Genomic DNA, 25,375 nt, shown 5'->3' with positions numbered 1-25,375 from the left:
CATCAGTGATTTCGGGGTTTGTCGCAAACAATATTCTTTTACGTTTTGCTTTAACATGAATGCTTTCAGGAATTCCCGGGGCTGTATCACGAAGCAGGATTTCACGCTTAGCTGTTTGGACGGACTTATTCATTTACTGAATATCCGGCTAAGAAATCCTGCTTCGTCATACTGGCAACCAGGGTGCAGCACCGTGGCAAAATACTGTTTCTTATGTCTTGGGAGTTTGACAAACAAGTTAAAATATATAATCATCTGGCTGAGGGCAGTTAAGATTTATGAAAGTATAGCCACCTCTATCTCATTTCCTTGAGTTCCTTGAGATGGCGTTGTGTCTCAGCAAACTTAACACTGCCCTCTGACTTTGGTAGTGCCTACTTGAAGGTGCTGTGCCTTTTGGACTGGACGTCGAGTTGCTAGGATTAGCAGTAGCTTCCTCATATCTGATGTTTTAATCCCTCAAATTTCATTGTCCTCAACCCTTCATGCAAAATTGCAGTTTAGTCATCAGAGAAATAGTGGGTGTTTCTCAATATTGACCATACTTGTGTTCTCGTGTTTTACATCGTCTTCCATTACCGAAGACTAGTTCCAATACTCAGGAACAGAAGTACCCCGGATGTCGTTCTTGCTCCGCCCCGAATATCGAGGATACATCACTCCACCCCAAATATCGAGGATTGCATCCTCGCCAAACGAGGCCAATCCCATGATTCATTTCTCCCCAAGTTCGTTCTCGGGGGATAAGGTGGCAAGACCGGTCTTGCTAAGACCACAAGTATGATTTTTGCGTTCTTGTATTGAGAAACACCCAGTGTCTAGGAAATCTATATGAAGCACTGTGCTGAGTCTGACAGCTGCTGTGAACAGAGGTGCCCGAGGCTATGCAGATGAAGTGGTGGTTAGATCGACTCCGTGTGGGGGATGCTGCCCATGAAGCAGCTTTTGGAGGTATTATGGGAGGGAGCTGAAGTTCACCGTCCGTTAAATGGCCCGGCAGGCGACTCCCTATGTATACGGGGCAGAACTAACAGGTCAGTAGAGGAACCAGGCTTCTGGGCTACTCAGTCCAGCTAGAAGATGTGGAAATGCTACGGGAACCCAGTGTTGCCAGCTCTCACGCGTCTGCCGTGACACTCTCCCTTTCGGATCCTCACGCTCCAGCAAGACATCTTACGGCAAATCTATATCATTCCATTATAAAGCTAAAATTAACTACATCGAAAGCGCTGGGGTAGTTTGCAGGGAAGCCCAGCCCTGTTCCTGTAGAGCTACCATCATGCATAGTTTACATGCAGCCCTAATTTAACACACCTGATACAGATAATCAGGCCCTTGAGTTATGTCTCAGTATTAGAGCCAGCTATGTTGAAGTTAAGCTGGTTCTCATACTGAGATATAACTCAAGGGCCTGATTATCTGTATCAGTACCTAAGCTCTGCAGGGTGGAAGCTGTCTAGGAGCAGGATTGAGCACCCCTGCCCTACAGACTATTTACAAGGTAATAAAACTCTTACATGTAAATGCGTGTTCATGCCTGTGCAGACTCAGTAAGAATGTCACTCCAGTCAGCTGTCCAAAGTTGGCAACCCTGGGAACCTCTGTTGACTTGCTGGGTGTGTACAGTAAGTACTGTAAAGTAATGCATGGGCGTGATCCTGTTAGAGAATCTATTATGTGTTATAAACACGCAAATCTAAGGTAAGGTTTGTGTTTCTATTCATCCAGGCTCTTCCTGGAATGAACATTTATTGTAATTAAACACTCATTTGATAAGTAAAGGAAGAAATAAGCATGATTCACTTATTTTAGAGTTAATCACACGGCACATATTTCGTAAGAAATGATTTAGAATGGTATCTCATTTTCCTGCCTCTCCAATGCAAACAGGTGTGTCTCACACAGCTGACTGTGACACAGAGTGACATCACCATCGACACCTGATCTGGGCAAATCCTGCTCGTGGAGCCATTTTTACTGGCCCGGCCGATCAATCAAATAAAATCATTTATAAAAAGAGCAAAATTTTATGTTCTAGCTTATGAAGATGAACAGATTTTTGCCCACATCGTTCCTTGAATTAATATGAAATATATAACTTAGGTTAAACATGAAAAATGCACTGGTTTTATTGATTCTGCATGTATTTTCAAAAAGGGGGAAAAGTAAAATTCTGTAGCTTTCATAGGACATACGGTAGTCATTAAAAAATGACCCCTGCTGACCTAGTGAAGCTCAGATTTCGCTCTTCACAGAAGATAATTGCCCAGGACTGATCTAAGCTAATGTTCATTTTAAACCTTACAGCTCTCAGAACTTTCTCTCTTTACTTTTGGAGAAATTCCATTGCAACATGATCAGCTATCAGAATCAGTGAGACAATTGTTGTTGCTGGATTACAGGTAAATGTATCAAATTCCACACAGTACAGAATTTAGCCTGTAGGCCCTCAGGATGAGCAGAATTGTGATCCTCTCTGACCAAAGCGGATGTGGAGGTGTCCACAGGCTAAGGTAGAGCTGTAACACCACATTGTCACCTCCATTCTCAATCGAAAAGTCCATAGCATAATAGCAAAATGATGAGTGTCTTCAAGGTGGGGTTAAAAACTTGGTCGATGCTTTACAAAAATTTAACTTGAAGACAAACCTTACACAAACCTATTTTATAGTTTATGCTAAAACGACAAACTACTTTTTATGAATTCTAGGGGCTCTGCTTCTCCCACGTAAGTCACAGAGGGACTCCTTTAACCTGCAGAGCAGTGTGCAGCATTGTTACCAAGCACCTCCTTGGTGGGGGCTTTGTGTGTGTCCTGTGATGGACTGGCATCCCGTCCTGGGTATAGCCCTGCCCGGTGACAGACTGGCATCCCATCGTCGGTGTCCCCTGCTTCATTCCCTGTGATCGCCTGGCATCCCGTCTTCGATATAGCCCTGCTTCGTTCCCTGTGACGGACTGGCAAGGGGACTTTGTTGATAAACATACGCTACACTGTAAACCAAAGGACCATGAGGGGGTCGAAACAAGAGGAATGAGCAAGAACTAAACCAAAAGCTGCGAAATGCTGGGGAAAATAGTAACCTCAATCTATCAGCTGGGGTTACCTCACAACAAACACTAGTGAACCACAAATTGGAACAAACATTCAGCACTAACAATGACCAATAGAAGAACAGAGCAAGGGCAGGCACATATATACACAAGCAATGCGGGTTAAACAAGGAACAGGTGCGGGTTATTGACAATTAACCAAACACTAGGGACTAGGCCTACACAGGAGATACTGGGAACAAAGGTGAAGCAAGACAAACACACAACTCAGAACAAAGAACAAAAGCACAAAAACCAGAATCAATACCCAAATACAAGATAACATAATTAAATTTCCTATGTCACTATGCCTTAGCATCTTTTAGCCACTCAGACTAGTATTTTATCATAAGGGAATATCATTTATCACTATACTGGATACGTGATTGGAAGATGATGCTTTCATGCATTATTCTTCCATGGTATTTCACATAGAGGATTGTGTTCAGTTATGTGAATAATAGCTCTTACACCATCTTGAGGAACAAATTAATCACTTGTTAAAAGTTTCACCTTCATTTTGTTCCGAAGAGACGTGAAAGGCGTGATCTTAGTAACTTCATCTGAATTTCATGGCATCGTAAGTGACTCTGCAGGCATGTAAGCAGCCCCATTTATCTCCGGCACTGAAACTGACAGATTTGAGCCATTGAGTTTAAGTGTAAATTTTGGCAACAGACGCATGAGTACATTTCACCTCAATTAACCTATACGGGTCATTCGAGAAGTACGTGTCCTCGCTGTTAGCTGGAAAATCCCCACGTTCCTCAATAAGAAGAACGGTCCCGTATGCAACTGAAGTTCATACTTATGTGACTTTATAAAGCCAGTGTCTTCCAACCAAAGTCAGTCGTGCTTTTTATGTTTTTACCGGTAGAAATATGAGAATATGGCAAAGATAACATGCAAAAATGAAATTGCTGATAACTTATTAAACAATTCTAATGTGTTTTAGATGAAAAACAAAGATTTCTTGCACAGACTTGAAGCCTATGTATGTGTTTATTATGGCTCAGTAGAAATGATGAAATATGAGATAAAAACGCAGGTTTTAACAGACTTTCTGTGAAGGTTTTCTGGAAAATGCTGGTTTCCAGGGCTGTTCTTGTCAGATTGGTCTCCATTTCTCTGCAGGACCATTTGAAGTAAAAAAGTAAATTGCAAGAAATGTTTCTGCCCTTCAAAGGTAATAAAGGCAGCAGTCTATTATCCATGGCTGAGACAGATTAGGAAGCTGTAACATCAGCTACTGTAATTCAAAAGCTGGCTACTTATAAGCACCTTCAAGTTGGACCATAGCACCAGGTCCAGTTCACAGGTTCGAATGGGCCGGCAGTGTCAATTGTGAGTGTTAACCATCAACCAGCGGGCAGGAGAACTGGCCTGAGAGAAGGAGCGAGCGATGACCGTGTTTCCTTGCATTAGCCAACATGGTTGATAAACGGAGCGTGCAGTGCGGAGCGTGCAGTGCGGAGCGTGCAGTGTGAACCGTGACGTCAATCTCTGATTCCCAGATGGCTTTTATGAGCTACAGAGGGAGAACGACAAAAAGCAAAGAACTGCTTCCCACATATTTGACATCACAAAAGATGTGGAAAAATGGCAATACCTTAAAATAAGTTAGAAACTGCAATGCATGTTTGTAAAAAAGAGGAAAGAGGTAAGGTGCACAGGCTGATGACAGAGCGTTGCTGCACCCACCACACAGTGAGGCACCTCAGGGATAAGAACCTGAGCACAGCCGCACTGTGGACGATACCTCAGCACCACACTAGTCCAAATGGAATGGAACAGTTTCAGGTTTTTTCCAGTGGCTGCAGTGCCAATCCTGCCACCAACCCCCAAATTTCCCTGTAAGTTGGAGGACCTCCTTATAGGGCTGGATGTAGATTAATGTCATACCCAGAACAAAGCAATTGCAGGTTAAGGGCCTTGCTCAAGGACCCAATAGAGGAGAAACACTTCTGGCATTCACGGGACTCGAACAGGCAACCTTCTGAGTGCCAGCACACATCCCATATGTGTTACAAAGAAGCATAAACACGTCGTCTACCACTTGGCAAGATTCAATGTTGTTAAATGTATATGACAAGGAACTTGTGTTTTAAAACATTGGATACATTCTTAACACGGTTAAGGTTGTGTAATGTAAATATAAAAAATAATCGTTATAAAAATGAAGAATAATATGTGATTTTGAATTAAGTTTTATTATTATGTTGGTACTGATTGGACTTGTATGTTTTATAAGTCTGGAATACTTGAACTGTCTGTAAATGTTTTTGTAGCTTATTGTACTGCAACATATAGTAGTAGTAGTAGTAGCTTTATTGTATATATATTTAGTACTTAAATATCTTTTTTTGGATTATGTCTTTGATCTTTCAAGAAACACCAAAGCGATTTCACCCATTCTGAGACTCCTGTTCTGGTCCTAACTTGTCATACAAAGTTTCTAATGTGGTAACAGAATACAGTGACCACAGGAAGAGCTGGAGAAGATTTATTTGAGAGTTTCAGTAGAAAAGTTAGATTGAAGCTGCGAGAAATTAAATCAAAGTTGTGGGCTGGCAGGAGGCAGATGAACGGGCAGGGAGAGGCCCAGGTTCTCATCATTCTTGGGCCTATATTTAATACAGCACATGAACAATGAAAGCCAGCTGGCCCGCGTTAGCTAGACTAGCTGGAGGACATCTGGGTGAGCTGGGAGGTCTGCTTCACTGTCTTCAGCTTGTGTGCATTGTGAGCCTTGCGTTTTTTAGGATTTTTCATCCAGTTTTTACTAAAGGGTTCTCGTCCCTCGGTCATGTTTGTTTAATAACATCCCTGCTGTTCTGCTGTGTGGTCATTCCTCACTCCATAACCTCACACTCAGGTAAGGGGTCTCAGCTGGATGGACCGAAAGCTGGGGAACGTGCTAGCAGCACTGGTCTCAGGATAGCCGGTATGTTCAGATATTCATAGCTGTTGCAGTAAGGAAATCGGATGTGTCCTATATGGATTCCAGTAAGGCTGCAGCAAAATTGGCTCACTGATTGCTGAAAGTATGAATGTATGACTTCAAAGCTACTAGGACTGGTATGAAATTTTTATAAATTTTTGAAGACATGCAATAATATTTGAACATGCATTTCAAATATTAACCACTGAAACTACAAGGGCAGTTAACTTAAATAATGTACAGATCCACTAGCAGAGATCACTGACAGACTGCTACACCATGAAAAGAGAGAAAAGCTGAATAACAATTTAATTAAATTAGCCAACACTCTTAATAAGTATTAGACAGACAATGGCAGCAAGTAAATATGTGGGACTCTTTAATTCTGCTTTGAAATTTAAGATAGTGTTTTGTAGAATGTTGAGATATATTATGTTCATTAATTGTTCATCCTTTATTGATTTTGGCAAAATCATCCGTCCATCTTCTGTAACTACTTATCCCATTAAGGGTCACGGGGGGTACAGAGCCTATCCTATCCTATCCACAACCTAGGATGGGGTGCCAGCCAATCACAAGGTACACCCACACATTTTGGTAACACCAAATGCCACCCCTAATTTTGGCAAAAAAAAAAGCACAAATATAACGTGTATGTTACTAATAATCATCAACAGTATTCAGTTCATTGTGCACAAAGAGGGTCCCCGTTAATCAGGGGTGCTAAGCTGGTGAAGTATCTGGACTGAGATGCAGTTGAATCCAGATTGTGTAGTAATGCCCCACCCCCGGACCACCCACCCCCTGTTCAGTGGGGAGCCCCTACCAGACAGCAGAGGGCACAATTAAAGCAGGGGGACCGTCACGGAGTGAACTCTGAATTTGCCTAAAATGGGGATTTAAGGGAGCCCAGTTTGAATGGACTGAGTTTTCGTTCACTGACATTTAGCCCAGACTACCTTAAATCTAATAAGTTATCTGGCTAAGCAAGAAATCCTGCTTCGTGATATACAGTAGGCGCCTGGTCTCATTGTCACAAAATCAGATAGGGCACAGACTCAAAATGTTCCATCTGTACTACCAGGCTTTCTGCCAGATCATCATTGCTTCTGGATGGGGCAGGTGAGACAAACACCTGCTGGGATGGAGCTGACTGGGTGGCAGGGTCTGGAGAGAGATGTGCAGGATGAGTCAAGGGTGAATGGTGACATGACAATGCTTTATTTGCCATTTGCACTAGTATATTGGACTTTTCATTTTTAGTTGTCACATATCCCATCTTGTCCTTCTGAGAGACACACCCACGTAAGAGTGAAGCTTCGGGTCAGAGCACAGGGTCAGGCCATTTATCTGTGACCCCTCAGGCATTTCAGGGGGTGTAGGGCCTTTCTGAAGGGCCCAGCAGAGATGTCACTATTTTGCCGAGGGCAGGATTCAAATGGGCGGCCATTCGGACATACACCAGCCCACAACCAGGAATCGAACCAAGAATCTTCTGATCCATACTCATGTAATGTTACCCATGTCACCGCTGGCCTATAAGGGTGGTTGGGGGGACTTGGAGTAAAGAAGAACCAGGACGCAGAGCTAAAAGACTAAACGAAACAAGCAGATGGCAAATCAAAACTACAAACACTGACATGAAGCAGACGGTGCTGCGGAGTGATTTTAATTAAGACCCAAGCAGTACATGTGTGACGATGACGCCCCGCAATGGATGCCCACCCATGGCAGAGCGATGTGCAAAACAGGGTTAGGCAAGATTTGTCTATAAGAGCAGAATGCTTTTGCAAAAATAACCAGAGGTGGGTTAACTGATTGGTTGAAACAAAATCTTGGTCTGGACTTTTACTCTCTGGACCTGAATTACCCACCTCTGAACTACCAGGTACTTCCTCACGATAAGTAGTAGGGATCGGGAGTGCATTAAACATGGCACGGAATTCAGTTTGGACAAATTCAATCATGGAAAAAGGTGGGTTCTCTTATAATTAATTAAATGTATTTGTATGTATGTTTATTAATGCAAGATGAGTGCAAAGATTCTAAAACCTTCTTGGGTATATCTCCATTCCTCCCTTTATCCCTTGGTCACCTTGGGCACTGCATGCATTCAGTACACTGACATCCTAACTATTAAAACACATATAATAGACAGAAGACACCTAAAACTGTATATAGACAATTAGCAGTGATATTCACTACAGTGCATTCAGGTGATTTGAATTCTTTGGTTGAATGTAGTGAGGGAATGTGGACCATTAACTGTCAAAGACAGTATTACGATTCTTTGCTTATGACTTCTTAACACATAATTACACGGCAGGCTTGCTGCTTGGTTACTAACTATATTTAAAAATTTGCTGACAGCATCACTGCTTAAAACTGCTTGCATCTCCTCTTACTGATTTGCAACATGCTCTCCTGTTATATTTCACAATAACCATATAATATTAGTTTTTGAAGGTGCAGTACGCCATAGTTTGATGGCCAAAATGAAAGGTAATTGTCATTAAATACTCATATCCATCTGTATGTATCATATTTAAACCTCTGTGTGTGTATTATGTGTATCAAATATCTGTAGTCTTTTAAAAGGGAATATAATTCTGTGGCACATTTTGAGAATTTGAACACTTCTACAAATTGATATGACTCGAATTGATCTTATTCAGTTAAATGGTAATATGCTGTGGCTTATTTTCTCAATTGCTCCATCTTCTAATGTGATCCAAGGACCGTTCATATTACTTTATTCTGTGCAAATATTACTCTGGGGGTTTATCTGGGGAGGGGGTACAGCCTGCACACAAGGTATTTTGTTAGGGATTTTTATAACTGAGACAGAGCGTGCAGCAGCTGCATATCTCATGTACATTGAACAGTGATCTATAGTGACAATATGGGAGGGGCTACGCCCATCCTTGGAAGGGGACTCAGATGACCTGGTTCATTTCAGTTAATTTATTCCACCTGTTCCTTGCTGTTTGACTTGCTGTTTAAATTAGTACATTCCATAAATTCAACCAGGCTCCCGATGACAGTTTGAAATGTTGTGTTCCTTTTTATCTTCTAGACACCCGAAGTTTTTTTTTCATTCTGTCTTGCCTACCAAAACAGGTGCTTTGTTTTCATGCTATCTTTCTGTGTCGTGTTCATTCTGTCAAGCCCCAAAAACACTAAAAAGAAAAGGGAAAAAATGTCCCCAATAAACCTGTTATTTGTTGCCTAATCTCCATGTCACGTGACTCTGGCTTCTGTCGTGGCTGCAGTTATTCTCATACAAACATTGCAGATCAGAACCCAAACTGAGAAAATAGCAACTGAAATTCAAAGTCAAACTGTGATGATAATTTTTTTATTTCAGACTGCTGTTCCCATATCACAGTTTTGTGATATAAGATATTAATCAATGGCTCAAATGGTGTAAAGTCAGCAATATATTGAATGGCTTTTAAATGGAACCTTTACAAAATGAGTGTGAATTAAGACAGTTTTTAGAATGGCAGCATCACTGCTGGAGTCTACAATTCTCTTAATTATAAAAATCACCCTCTAAATGCAAAATGTGTTGCCATCTGAAGGATTACAGACATGAAGGATCAGGAGCAGACATCAGAGAAGGTGTCTGGAGACATTCCGTACAGAAACATGCCTGGGAAAGAAGCTGCTAACTTTGGGCTTTGAAAAAGAAAAGAAAAAAAAACAGAGGATGAAAACACAGTGACAAACTCATTGACGGCAAAATTGGGTTTTCACCAAGATGTCGGTGAACAGTGTAGTTATAATGAATGTCTTCATTTTGTGATTAGCCATTAGCGACTGGCATGACATTCATTTACTTTTGGCTGAGTAAGTCTGTGTACATCAACACATCATCACTTTAGTATTAGAAACCAAGTCGTATTTTACTATACGTTTCCAGATATTTATTATCCACTCAAGACATGGCATTCTACAGTGCATTTAACATTTATTTTATTTAATGGAAATTAAATTCAGCCCCCAGGGGACTGATTTATATAATGTTGGGGCTGTTAGATTTAAATAAAAAAGCAAATAGTTCTATGTAATATGCAAGGCTGTCTTTTCCCCAGAAAACACATTCTTCAGTTGTATCACAATAATACAGTTATGTAGACAATAGTATATTTTCAGTGATTTAATAATCCTTCACATATTTAAAGGTATAAAAAGTGTTAAGATTAGTGGGTGGGTTATATTTATTTTTTAAAAGTATGAAAGAAAAGTTTTCATTATGTAAAATCTTTATGAACATCATTATAAATCAGAATAGACTAACCCATTCATTTTTATCTTTTTTTCATCAAATTTGTAAAGGAAACAAATATATAGACTGTTTGTTTCACTGTCCAGGTACCTAATGACCCTGGAATTCCCCCTTGGGCTGTTCAGAGAGAATAGAGCAATTATTTAATTCTTTTATTATGTAATCATATATTTTCTGTGAAATCTTTATAACCATATAGTAAAGAACCATAAAGTAATAAGAAATTGCCCTTGAAATTATTATTTGATGTAGTCTGCCATATTAAAAAGTGCAACCCAAAACATTGACCCATTTTCTAGTTATAAATTGATAACACTGCATACAATTGTATAATCTAATAAAGGCACAGCTGTAAAATTAACAAAAGCTTTTGAATCATCCATTTTTTGTACCCATTTGATCTGTGCAGGGTCCTGGGGGGTCCTGAGCCTATCCTGGAAACTACAGGCACACGGCAGGGAACAACCCAGGATGGGGCACCAACCCGTCACGGGTCACATACTCACTTTTGGTAACACCTATTAACCTCAGCATGTTTTTGGACTTTGGAGGGAAACCAGAGAACCAGGAGGAAACTCCACAACAGCACAGGGAGAACATACACACCCCACACACAGAGCCGTGGCATAGACTCCAACTCAGACTCCAACCATGCCTCACTTTTAAACCGTCTTCATTTTAACTTTTACTTAAATATGCTTGGCTGAAGAAATATTTGTTGAGATAATCCTATAAAAAGTTGAGCATTTGAGCAAAGTCCTTAATCCCAGTTACTTCATGGGCACAAAGGTCTGAATTCTAAACCCAAGGTTTGTTTGCACCTGTCAGTGTGTCTCATGGAGAACAGGATGGGTTAGGAAAAAAAGACAATTTCCCCATGGCGATGAGTAAAGTATCACTATTCTCATTATCTTGAGTCATTCAAGAAAAGGAATATCTCCATGGAGGAAGAATACAGTCTGAAAAGAAACTGAGCTAAGCCTAATGAAATGTGTAATGAATTAACAAAATGTGCTTTTTTTAGACAGAGAGCAAGATGAATGAGAATGAAAGGAATTGCAAAAGAAAATCATCTTTTAATAATGTCAGTTAAAGGAACAGACCCCATGTGATATCCAAATCTGTCAGCTTGTTATACTAATATATTTATACATTTAGGGAAAATTTAATGAATTTAAATTTAAATAGATAAATGTAAAACCTATTAAGAAATGTGTAAAAAATATATCAACTATCAAAAAAATTGACTTCTTTATTTTTGATATGGGTAAATCTCATTTAATAGCCTATTGATGGAATTTGAACTTAAATTCTGGGATTTCTTTGGGTCTGTGCAGTGTAACAGTTAAGTCAGCATATAATCATGTTATCACAGTTAAACATTGCTCTCACTATCTCCACTATTCACAAGGCAGTTGACCCCATTGGTGCAGTCTGTTTGATGTATGTGCATACAGATTTTGAAATAAATCTGGAATTTGTTTTATTCTTTTTTCTGGCTTATTTTGGATGTTTGTTCACAAGGAGCTCCATTTGGAAGAGGTGACCGTCTTCCTCACTGACTATCTGAAATATAGTGTGTAAAATTTATGAGATGGATGCTAATGTTGGCAATAAATTAATAGGAAGTTAACAGCGATTAATTTCTTATGGTGTAGTGGGATAGGAGAGACTGACGTCTTGTTATATGGGTGAGCCAAGCCCCAAGTCCTACCTATCTGGAGTATGGCTTGAAGCTGACACTGGGAAAAAACCAGCACAGACCTGCATAGCTGGTTACCAGCATGACCAACATAATACATCCTGGTTATACCAGTATATGTTGTGTTTTGGTGCTGGTGAACAGCAGCTACGCCAGCACCAAACCAGCATAGACCGGCTTGGAAGGCATGCTGGTAAATGCTGTTTTTCTCAGCTGGAAGTATACCTTTATACTGTTTCAAAAATAGTTTTTTCTCTTGTAACAAGAGCTGTAAGATATTTTCTTACCAAGCTCTGAAGTTACATCAGTCCGTTGTGTAATGTAGATGACGGTAGCGTGTAATCTTTTGAGCTCTATCTAGTGTTAGAAAAAGAGTACAGAGAATTTTTAATAAGTAGCTGCTTTTTACTGGGGAAAACAGACCACAGAAAAATATAGTTCTAGGGTTTTATGAACATTTTATAGCCCAGAGGACCAGGAACAGAGCCCAGACAAGAACTAGCCAGCAAATACTAGGTTGACTGACTAACACAATTGTGTCTCCACAGCAGGGTTATGTTCCGCTGTGAGTCATTGCTATCAATCAGCAATATGCCTCAGCCTTACCCTACCACACCTGATGAAAAGCCTTCTTTTCATGTCATGTATAGACTAGTGTTTCTCAACTCAGTACTCCTGAACCCGCAGACAGTCCATGTTTTTGCTTCCTTCCAGCTCCCTAAAAACATGGACTGTCTGGCAGGAAGCTGAGAGGGAGCAAAAACATGGACTGTCTGGCAGGGAGCTGGGTGGGAGCAAAAACATGGACTGTCTGCGGGTCCCCAAGGACCGGGTTGTGAAACACTGGCATAAACCCACAATTATTCTTCCTGGGCAATACTAAATATAATTGTGTGCCAAAAGGGATGTGTTTGTTGCAGTTCTGTTTATGCATAGTTTTATGTATCATTTATGATAGAGAATAGCCTACTAACTAAATTTAAATTATACTGAGCATTTTTTATCCAGAATCGGAACTAGTTTTCAATCACTGTAATTATGAAATAAAGAAAACTTTTAATTGAATTGAATCAGATCGACAGGAAGTGTTTGTTTTCTGTATGTGACCAATCGATCTTTACGCAGTTATTCTCTGACGTTTTGTAAGTAGGATCTTGCTGTACTATAAATTTTAAATTACTTTTAAAAAGCCTTTTTTGTGAACCTTCTCCTGTGCTACCCCGTTCGGCCCCATTATGTCACAAAGCTTTAATTAATGCCTTTCTCTCTGGTTGTAACAGGCCTCATTAGTGTATTAGCCAAAAAGGGTACCAAGATTACAAAGCAACAGTTTGTCCTCCATTAATGATTCCAAGTTTTACTTTATCTGCAATTACTTTACATGTGTTTATCTGAAAGACACTTTGAATTAAATGTTATATCTTTTGTATCTTTTTGTGTCTTTGTATTTTTCTGTAGCACTCGATCATATTCCATGCAAGTGTGTGTACAGTAGGCAAATTAAACCACCAGGTTTCTCTTTTTAAATTTTGCTTTACCTAGGCAATATATGGCCTCTTAGAACTATTCAGCTAAAGGAAGAATATCATTAACATGTTCCTTGATTGTAGATTAGTGGGGCAGATTATTCAAGAAGTTGCTCAGAGTCAGCTCTGGTTTTGCTGGTTTTCATTCTGTGGATGTGTTTCTGTGACACATCCTGAATGCGGCACATCCTGAATGCAGTGCAATGCAGAGCCCATCATGCCACTGGGCCAAGTCCATTCTGCATTTCTGTTCTTCATAAAGTCCCACATTTCGAAAAGTACTTTGTGCCTAAATGATGTCAATAATTCATGATCACAGGCTGCCAATTCTCTCCTTAGCAGACACCTTCAACTTCCACAATAGCAACACTCCCAATATGACGTTTTACCCCAAACGGGCCTCCAATCAAAAATGTGGACTGAATTATTAATGGCTGTGCTGCAGATCGACAAACTACACCACCCCACTGAGAATGCAGCAATTAAGTGTCCTTTTGAATTACTTCTGCAGTTTCTGGATGTGAATTTATGCATACTATTATTCATTACTTTTTATAAAGTACTTCTGGTAGGCTAACACAAAAACATACATTTCCTAGCATTTTGATTAACTTTCTTTGTTCCAGTATAGAAATTATTTGTCCATTTTCTGTAACTGATCCAATACAGTAAGTCTGCACCCTGACTCAGGCAGCACAAGGCAAGGGACACCCTGGGTAGGATGCTCAACCATTGCAAGGCAATGGTCTCTTGGTCTGCAAGGCAGACACTCACTCACTGTGCGAAACGTAGGCAGACCAGTTCACCTTGCTGCATTTTTCGGACTGCTGGGGAGAATTCCCAGAAGAAACCCCCACAGAGGGATATCACACAAACTCCACACAAGGAGTGTGATCCAAACCCACGAACCTGGAGGCGTTAGGCCGTAGGGCTACCCGCTAAGGCACCATAGCACCAATGTTGGAATCAGAATAGCAAAATTGTTTCTGTCTTTCTTGGTTATCTCTGAAATAACTCAAAGAAAGAGATATGAAAGATATGAATTCAATTAAACAGTGAGTGGGAGTCCTGATGACTCCTCAGTTGACATCCACTTGTTTCCTCCGAGCCACGACAGTAATGAACAGCGTGTTGAAAAGATTGCTGCTATATCTGTAATGCCATCTATTTCTGTCTGTGTGCCTGTGGGCGACTATGACTGGTACAATGGCGTAGAGCGTGGTGCCGTGACTATTCCCAACTGGGAGCCACGTTTCCCGTGTATGAAGTCCCATCCGTCCCTGCCCACTGCTTCACAGCTGTCAACTACATGCGTTTGTCTATATGTCGTCTCTGCAGTTTACAGTCATCTTGATCAGTCTTGGCCCTTTTTTTCTAGTGATTTTCCTTCCTAGTGGATGAGCACGATCCAACATATTACGTTCAAGGAGCACATTGGAATGTTATTTGCTAATAACAGTAACATTCTGTCTCATTTATTTATTTGTCTGTTGTCCTTTGTCCAGCTGGTAGGTCCAGCTTTGCGGAGTCCAAGTGAAATTTCCTTGTGGGGACAATAAAATGTGTGTGTGTGTGTGTGTGTGTGTTTGTATCTATATATATCATGAATTATTGACATCAATTAGACACAAAGTACTTTTCAAGATGCCTTATACCAGGGGTGAACAGTCTTATCTTCAAAGGGTTAGTGTGCAAGCAAGTTTTTAGGATAACCTTTTTCCAGCTGTTTAAACCCAGATGTCAGGAAACCCTCTAATTAGTAATCTAATTAAGGAGTTGCAGCGAAAAGCCATAAACACAATGGCCCTTTCTGGATGTGGTTGCCTGGCCCTGCTTTATAGTTTTAGTAGGTCACTTTCACTATTTAGTCACTAATAGGATGAAGTGATTCTCTCTTTGGCTCTTGGATACCACTTGATGTATAATTTTTACCCAGTCTCTCTTTTCAGATCCGGTCTGTTGCATTTTTCATCAATTTTTCACCATGAAATCCTGCTTCCACATCATATCAAGTTGCCATCTTTTCCCATATTTTTTGAGTGATCACCGTCATTCAATAGTTTTTCCAAAAGCCCCGGTGTACTGTTACACTTTGTACCTGTAAGGATATGTCTTCAATCTTAATTGAAAACAACCAGTTTCAATTTTGCAGTAGGCTAACTGTATTTGTTCTTTTAAAAAGAGATCTCATTCATGTGTGAATTCTCAGTTATTGTTACAGTGAGGAGTGGGTACAGAAAATGCCACATCCACAGCATGTCCTGTCTGCTGGGATCATTATTAATTTCATCAACATGCATGCCCAAGATTTTTAATTCTATTATTTTTTTATTATTTAGGCTGAACTGAGGGATGCACTATATTTACTCCTTGCCTACTCCTCCTCCTGATCCCAGACTCATCCCAAACGTTCCAGTAGGCCTACATAATTTTATGTAAAATGTCAACTTCGTTACACTGCACTTTCGATGAATTCCTTGGGACGTGAATCGCCTTTACATTCTTTAAACCTCACCCCAGAAGTTCCAGTTCTTATTTTTATGTAAAATGTCAACTTTCTTGCACTGTTCTTCATATTAATTCCTTGGGACGTGAATCACATTAAAACACAGATGTTGAATAAAGATTTCTGCTCTAAATGACTGCTGCAACAAAATCTATGAGCCTCTCACTAGTAAGAGGAAGCATGAGAATGCATTTTGTATAGCTACACTCAGCGCAGCCCAGACTACAGGTCATGAACATCTGGGGGAAATTCCCAGATGATTAAAAAATGTGGTTATGCAAGAGGCTTTTTCAAGCTATGGGGACAAAACTGTCAAAATAATTAAGATGAAAGACAGTTGTGAGAGGGATGTTTAATACAGAACTCAAAATTTGGTTATTATGAAAGAGAATTAAGCAGAAGGGGAAAGGGAATGACATTTTGTTCGTGGTGTTTATCTAGACGTAACATAAACAAAATATTTGAAAGCCTACCAGTTTTTTCCAAATCCACAAAGCAATATTCTTATATAACCGTGTTTACAGGTTGTTAAAAAAAATTATTAGGTAATGACAATGAAGCATACGAGGGAAATTAACAATCGCTCAAATGCTTCATTATGCTCCATAGGTAAGTTACGTTATAATGCACAGATCCAGAACCAGATAACGCAGCAGCAGAGTATATCACACGAAATCTGAAACAGATCCAAGGTCAGTCCTTAAACGCGGCCCTACACGTAATGCGCAAGGTTGGGCGTGGCTTCCATTGTACTCCTCGGGCGTGACTTTTGAGAGGTACTGATATTACGTAATTTCCGGTCAGGCTTTGACGAGACGACCAGCGGCGCAACGAATAGGCTTAGATTAGGAGGAGGAGGAGAAGGAGGCGAGGAGTAAATAGTGCGTCCCTCAGTTCAGAGTAACCAGGCTTACGTGCAGTTGTCTTATCCGAATAAAACCTTGATACAGTTTCCCCCCACGGAGCTTCAATTTTTTCGACAAATCGCGGGGACTGACCGTTTCGTTTCGTAGCTTTCGGTCGGCTTTGAACGATGCATTCCCTCTCAGTGATATCTGTCCTAATTTTGGGCATCGCCGTTCCAGCTTTAGCGGGCTACATTGAGGTAAGCATGTCGTCGCTTTGATTTATTAACGTCTGCTTTTAAAACATTGTCTGTGCGCGTTTTGCGCAGCCCGCTTGCCTTCGTTTAAAATAGGATGTAGGGACCATATAGAAAGAATCCACTATGAGATTCATTATATCGTAAGGTTATGATGTTCACCTGCGTGATTGACTAATAAGAAACCCGCCAATGTGCTTCGAAGGTCACTTTTTTAGCATTTATTTGTATGCAAAATACATGCACTTATGGAAAAGGTATAGTCTAAATGGTGGCTAAAAATTAACTGCTGATTAGTAGTCTGTGTTGTTGGTGTCATGGTGTCTGTCGGGCGTGCGAGGCTTTAAATAGGCAATAATCCCTTGACTAGTCGGGCTTTGATAAACGCGTTTTGCAAAGGTTTTTGCATGTCCTCAGCCAGTTGTGCATAATGTACATTGTTTTACTTAGACCGAATAATACCCATCGAAGAAGAGAATTGGATGACATATCAATCTGTGTTTGTTACTTACAAACGTCGTATGCAATGTGCCGGGTGGGCCGACACTGTATTGCGGTAATATAATTAACAACCCCGCCGCAGAGATCAAATGGAAGACGGCGGATCCGGCGCCTTATTGCTTATAATAGCTTGATGGCCATTGTAATGTGTTCCTTTGTAGTTGTTATATTATTGCCATAAAATACGTCACTGAAATGGTTATAGCAGTATGTAATACATTAGTCCGTAATATTGTCCCACGAAGACACACAGAACCGTCGCATATTTTGTTTTTCGTCAAGTATTTTCATCCTGCTTTAAGTATATGTATATGCGTGACTTATCTCATTTTTTTTAAACAATAGATTACTGAATTCATTCATATAAAACGACCGGTCCTTTAATATTTAGGTGGGTTAAAGAGTACTGACAAAGCGGTCTCCCCAGATTTGTATTTGTAATCTGGGGGTGTCCCACGCATAAGCGCATCTCATTATGTTGGGTGGGGGGACGGGTTAACATGCACGGACCTGGGCTCGTTTTATTGCTGCTTTTTGGTCACGGATAAAGATCTGGTACCACATCTGTTCCAGTAAACCGAAATCAATGAATCATTGAGGGCATCAAAATACTACAAGGTACGTTACTTTGAGCTATAATGGTCAACCATTTCTTAACAGTCTGAGAGGGCTGATTGGCGGGTATGCATTAGCTCTAAGTTAAGATCATTTACTTTAACTTCTTTATTAAAATGTGTGTCTGTTTATAGAAAGGAAGAAGCCAGGTAAGAAGTATGGGATACCCTGGGGTAAATATCAGTGCTGATCAGTATAGTGCAGCATCAGTTTAATTGTATCCAGTTATAATGACCGTCAAAATCCCAGCTTGGAATGAAGCCAGCCCTTCGACTAGCCAAATTTTATTGTCCTAATCTGGTGGCATACTGCGGCTATTTCTCTGTGATGGTGACTGACATTTTTCTTCCTAGAATTTGAATTTAATCTTGCAGGCTTATGTGCCAAGTATGCAAGTGTTAACTGCACCCTTTTTTTGGGGGGTGGGGGGGGGGGGGTGAGAATTGCTCAGCTGTTAAAATCACGGGTCTCATTATGATCTTCCAGCAAAGGAGAGATATTCTTATATTCTTTGATTTGATGCTGTTCTTTTAAATGTTTTTTTTTTTGTTTACAGCTTTCAGAGCTCCCCATACTTTACCCGCTATGCATTTTAGATCATAAGAAAAGTTCAATTGAACACATTCAGCATAATCAAATCATATAATACTTTTAGTGTTTCGTAAAACAAAATTTTATTTAAATTCTTAATAACCCCATTTATGCTTGACTTGCCTCCAAGGCTTAAACTTTACCTTGAATCTGTAATGTGTAGTAATTTTAAATACATTGTTAAATTAGTTAATGCATAATGTAACAGTGTCAAAGGTTTTTGTTCTAATTCTTGCTCACAAAACAGATATTTAAGAACCATGTTAGAAATATGTGCTTAAAATTGGAATTTGATTTGATTGTAGTATTTCTAGCTAAAGATGAGACTGGGATTTTCACTATGGGAGAAGTACTTTTAAACAGGGTTTAAAAATATTTTCACATGCATTCAGTTCAGCCTTATTCAGAATTGGTATATGCATAAATGAAGGCAAATGTATTAACCTGAACTTATTTAGTAGCTATGTGGTTGAATGTCATATTACAAGTGTGCCACAAAATGTTTTATTGATTTAAGGCTTAATTTTACTTGAATTTCATGAATTTTGACAAACACTTCAACACTCAACCCATCAGTAAAAAGGCATTAAATGGCTCTCAGTGGCTTATTGTAGACATTAGTCATTGTAGTCTTGCAATATCAAGCTATAACCGTAAGTACTGCTTGACTGATAAACTTTTCCCCCATGTTTTTTCCTCCTAACTGTAGCATTAACTGTGTTTTTTCCTCCAAGATTTGAGATTGGGTTGTTTTCATAGTCTCCTTAACCACTTCTTAAGAAATGTTTATCTGCAGTAGATAATGATGACAAGGAGAAATGGTTCTGGGTTACTTCCCTTTTACTGAAATATCAGTGATTTCTCTTAACATGAGTGAGGTCATGTGTTTGGGCCTGGTGATTTTCCCAAACCTTGAAATAAACAGAACTTCGCTGAATGCTGTGATGAATTTGTCGTGCAGTTTTTTTTTTTTTGGATTTTATTAAATATATTCTTGGTTCCATACTAAACTGTAGTAATATTTCACTTGCCTTTTTAGTTTTCTACTTTTTCATGTGAACTGATTTTGATGAGTGTTGAATGTAAAATAACCTTCTATCTTTCATTTGCAGATTAAAAACTAGTGCAATACATGTATAACTAATGGTTCTGCCTGCAATTTGAATATAAATATATTGAATAATTGTAAGCCTCTGATAAAATTCGTTGTAGTGATTCCAATAACGATTTGAAAGAATATTTTTGGCTTTGCAATAAGGGATTGAATTTGTAGCTAGTAGAAAATTTGGTGGTATGAGTTTTTGGTGTTTTGAACCCACAGTAGCGCAGTCACACCTCAGACTCGTGCGCGGAGCCTGGGGCAGCAATGAAACGTGACCTTGGAGGTGTGAAGCTATGATGCTCCCCACTGAGCCACCACAATAGGGATACGATCTTTAAATAAAAACAGAAAAAATGGTAATGGAAGAGGTGGGGGATTTTCGCACCACCACGTAGCTATAATATGGATTGATTCGTACCGATAAAGACGAACGTTGGCATTGTAGTCGTGCAGTCAAAGGTGTGAGTGAGCAGAGGCTGCTGTGCCGGCCTCGTTAGGAATGAGGACACAAAATGCTAACTACTGTATAGCTGTGCTTGATGAAATGCTTAATGATGCAAATAACGAATGATTGCAGTCAGACTTATCTAATGGTCATAGCATTTTTTTACGCTGAGATGTGACATTGCCTGTGATAGTAGAAATGTACCGTACGCACTGTTTGAAATGCTTTCACATTATCGGCTTCGAGGAGCATTTTAATACTAAGCGCTTTAACTTTCATTTGTTTTGCGGTAAATCCGCCACAAATCTCCTGAGTGATCTGTGGTCAGTTTAGATGGGTGGACTGAAAATGTCCTTAACGCCCCCCTCCCAACACATGGTGATACAAGGGGCTTGCTGCCAGGAAGCAGGGGGATTCTTATTTTTTTTGTTTATAGCTAACAATATCACCCGCAGTAAATTTTGATGCCCAGGCTTTCCAGTGTGGGCCTTCATAAAAACTTGACTGAGTTGTAGAATCCTATTTCTTGTCAAGCTCCCAAATAATTCTTCTTCACTCTGCCCCTTCCTGTAGCCACAATGCTGGTGTCCTGGTGATTTTAATTATCGGAATTTTATCTGACAGCTTCCCTTGAGTAACGTAATGATCTCTAGCTGTGCCGCTTTCGGTGTATACAGCATACAGTGTCATAGACTCTCTTTCAAGCTAGCTCAAACCACACCACACATGTGATAAAAATCCCCCCCCCCCCAAGAAGATTGTCAACAGGCTTAGAGAACATTTCCCATGACTAACAAACTCCTAAAGCATGATAGATTGCAATTGTGCAAGTCTGTTCATGGCGGGACTATTCTGAATATGTTTGTATCGGTATGCATATGCCTACCCCTACAGGAAACTTTCCCTCTGAACATTTGTAGTGCAAATCCTATCAAACGTTAGCTACATCAATGAAGATACTAAATTGAACTGTCGACCTGTACGCTGCGTTATATCGTTTGAAAATTGAGGATAAATGCATCGTAAAATAGGGACATAAATAATAGCAATGGCCTCATACTAGGTAATTTATGGTAGCGATGTAGGCTTCTGCTGGGGATCTCTTGCCATTGGTCCATCTTTGGAGGTTCATTTAATGAATCTGGCTCTGCTAACGCTTGCTTTCAATACACTTTAATTTCCCTGCTTGGGGAGTGGAGTGTTGTGGGCTCAGCTTGGGCCCTTTATTGTCATGAGCCAAAACACATGGCTTTGAGTTTTATTGGCTCATATTGAATATGCTGCTTATTACCTTTAACGGCCCTGGAATATATTTTTTCACACTTGAATTGAAGCACTAGCATTGATTAATATACAGTGGTACCTCGGTTCTCGAACTTAATCCGTTCCGGACTCCGGATCGAATCCTAAAAAGTTAGAGTTCTGATTAAATTTTTCCCCTAAGAAATAATGGAAAACCAATTAATTGGTTCCCGGCCACCCAAAATTACATCTAAATATGTTTTTTTTTTTTTTTAAGCATTTAAACACAAAATGAGCAGGATAAAACAAGAAGAGCATTTTTTTTCTTAATGGCTTCCAAAACTATAAAGATCTTATCCCAACATTACCCCTGTCCTGCCCCGATTGTCCGCTCCTTCCGTGTCCCACGCCCCCTCGTTAACCTTGTGTGGGATCCCCATGTGATCAGCTGTTTCTGGTTGTTGTCATTAGTCTTCTGTATTAAATCCGCGTTTCAGTTTGTTTCCCCAGTCCGGTCATTGGGTGCGTTCGACTTTCTTACAGCGCTGGCTTAAAGCAACGCATTCTGATCCTGACGCAATGCATTATGGTTAGATGCATTGCGACCTCTCACCCGGCAGCACAAACTGACGACACACCTTTGCCCTTATTGGCTGAAAAGTTTAGTTACACGCATGACGTTTGTATCCCAGGCAGTTCCGATGCGTAATCTGCTATTTCTCCCGAATATCACGTAAAGCAGTGAGAACTGGTTTTCAGTTAATTTATCTGGTAAAGTTAAGTCTAAATAAATTACATAAATGCTTTAATAGTACACGTAAGTTAGTGGTTTATTTATTGTTAGTTACGGTAATGTTGCGCTGCTTTATTTGGTTAATCGTCCAGTCTGTGAAGAAGGTATTCAAGTAAGAATTGCACTGTAGTATGACTCATTTCCTGGCGCGTACAATTTATATTAGGTCAGCGTTTACGGTTCGACTTCTGATATTCAGATCAAGTTATAGGTCAAAATGGTTTGTTCGACTTTCAAGAAATTCGAGTTCTAGTGAGTTTGAGAACCGAGGTACCACTGTATTGTGTTGTTGCTGAGCTGAGACTATGCTTCTGTTAGACTTCATAGGGCTGCACCTTCGCGCCAAAAACACACTATCTACATGGCAGTTAGCCTGTGTGGTTATTTTATTGCTGCTGTTCTATTATCTATGTGCTTAAACTTTGGTTTTTAGCTGCCTGTAGTTTGAATTTCAGTATTTATGCAGAAGAACATGAAAGTGTATGAATATTGTGCCATTTGCTTTAAGTAAATTAGATAAGCGATGTAGGTCTTTTTAGGATATTTTTTTCAGGGAGTTGGTCTGTTTAGGGCTTAATTGTACCCGCTATCTGTAACAGAGGCTAAAGCTAATCAGGCTAGAGTAGCATAATCTGTTATTTTTGTTGTAATACCAACTGATAGCTCTTCCAGTCTGTAGGTATAGTTAATCTTTTCTGGATGGAAATAGTGAAAGGTTCATCAAATTCACCAGGGGTCTTTTACCAGTCAGCTAAGTAATGACTTTGAAAAGGTATGTGAAACACTGTATGTTAGTGTTAAATAACGTTCATTCTTGTAATGGCAGTTATATCATTTCAACTTTTCCATAAAAGCATTAATAATGTATGAGCTCACTCAGTGTGGCCAGTGACAGCATGTAATTTGAGTTTTTATGTTGCGCTGGTGTCTTCGTATCGTGACCGACTTGGTATTCAATGTTCATTGCAAGAGCTGACTGGACTGCCTATCTTAATAAATAATGACTTGCAATTCTGGACATAATTCCTAATTAATGTCTAGTTTTTTTCTTTGATTTTCTTTGTTACATTTGATAAAAACAAAATGAACTTCCCCCTTATAGGAGAAAGGTAAATGAATTTTTGTGCAACTTGCTAACACTCTCACAGAGCTGCCACATATTCATGAATAATATTTTGTATCCTAGTTTTTGTTTAATTTAAAGCTGCATGTGCAAATGTTTTTTTTTTCCCTCCTTTTAATGGATCCAGGACACATTTTCTCTGTGGTCGAAATGACTCTAATGCTACTGCAAGGAACAAGGAATGTGAAGTGAGATTTAGTCATTTATTAGCACGCTGCTTGTTTTAAACAGTCGTGGAGAGATCAGATGACCCTTGGGGGGCATCTGCGTCATATGTGAGGCCTCTCTGTCCTTAAAGGAAATGCTTCTGCTTCTGCTTCTGCTTCTGCTTCCTTGTTTTCCATTTCCAAATCTGGTCTATGAAAATTGTCATTTGCGTTTGCTGGTTCCTGCTTCGCCAATCTGATACCCCTAACCCATCTGTCTTTGTTTCTGGTGGTGGTGTGTGCAGACCTGTCGTCGCTGTTCTCGCACAGATGTATTTGGACAGGTGCGCCCAAGGTGATGTCAGTCTACTTTACGATTGCGGGGGGAGGGGGGGGGGGGGGGGAACAGTAAGAACAGGTGAGGGAGGTCTGCTCCTCCACACCTAAACACAGCAGGCACTGGCAAACAAATCAAGGCAGTGTTTTTTTTTTTTACAGCTTTGAAACAAAAGTAATGTCTTTGCACCAGAACTAAGGGACAGGAAGTGATGAGTGACAGTGTCTTACAGTTTTGTTTCTCTTATAGGCCAGGATGCCTTGTTTTGTTCTTATATCTCACATGGTAATATAAGTAGAATCTAATGACTGTCCATTAATCAAGTCAGTCATGGGAAATGGAAAATGGATCTTTAGATAACATAGGTGAAAAGAAGCTGACGGAACATCCATCCTGTTTTTTAGTGGAACATTTTATGTTTTTTGTTTTTTGTGAAATATTTATTATTTGGATGACAGGTGACAAACAGCAGCAACTCATTGTTTATTATAAGTCACTACATTATAAAACACTTCTATCTAACCCTTTTTGCAATGAGAGCTACTTTTACGAAGAAAATCGAGAGCAGCCAAGTTTGTCGATATTGTCCAATGGAGGGGGTTGGGGTGGGTGGTAGCCCTCGCCATCCTTATCCGTTTGACTGGTCATGTCTTAAGGATCAACCTGCCGATTGCGATCGACTGCTTGGTGACCACTGTTACAGTGTATTGCTTAATTAATATCACCTCTGGTCTGCTGTTTATGAGTGAAGAAGTGTCGGACAAATGAACAGCGTAAGCGAAATGTACTGCTGTTCAAACGGGTCCGCTTACGCAGTCTTACGACTATAATGCAATTGAAACAGCTGCTCTTTAAATGTTTCTTTCGAGGAGGTGAGTGACTCTTCCCAGATGTACGTTTTCACTTGCTGTGTCACTAAGAGAGGGCAAGCAGTATGTTCGCTGTCACACTCTACCCATGATGGGAGAGGTCAGTAGTAGGACAAGGTCGAAAAATATTCACAGTAGCTAGACATTGAGTTGGAAAGTATGCGGTAAAAGTCAGCCTGGCCTGAAATAAAAAGGACTATGATTTTAAAATGTTTTTAGGCTTGAAAGGGCTGAAGGATGTTTGAGCTTGATGGATAGTTGGTCTCAAACCTGTCTGTCTCGGGGTTGTTCTGGACTGACCTGCTCACTCCCTGCCAAGTCCTTGCCAGCCCCCCTTTTCTGCATCTTTTAGAAAATCTCTCTACAAATCGCATTTCTCTCATCCATGAGCACCTGTCAGTTACATGCATGTGTCTCTGGTTCAGAATGTGGCATCAAAGATTGCCTGTT

General features: G+C 40.0%; 1 protein-coding gene across 5 annotated transcripts in view; it reads left to right on the top strand.

Annotated features, from left to right (window-relative positions):
- Positions 1–16,853: 16,853 nt before the first annotated feature.
- Positions 16,854–25,375, top strand: part of LOC111837952 (amyloid beta precursor like protein 2) — a 42,632-nt gene continuing 34,110 nt past the window's right edge. For 2 of the 5 annotated variants that reach the window (XM_023800442.2, XM_023800439.2), the window contains exon 1: positions 16,854–17,164. In XM_023800442.2, the coding sequence (XP_023656210.1) occupies positions 17,093–17,164 (72 nt within the window). In that variant the 5' untranslated portion in view covers positions 16,854–17,092. The remainder of the gene's footprint in view (positions 17,165–25,375) is intronic. The other 3 variants (XM_023800440.2, XM_023800437.2, XM_023800438.2) reach the window with 2 other exon arrangements.

The sequence above is a fragment of the Paramormyrops kingsleyae genome, chromosome 18 (genome assembly GCF_048594095.1).
Source record: "Paramormyrops kingsleyae isolate MSU_618 chromosome 18, PKINGS_0.4, whole genome shotgun sequence".
Taxonomy (NCBI): domain Eukaryota; kingdom Metazoa; phylum Chordata; class Actinopteri; order Osteoglossiformes; family Mormyridae; genus Paramormyrops; species Paramormyrops kingsleyae.
This window is presented reverse-complemented; position numbering and strand designations above follow the sequence as displayed.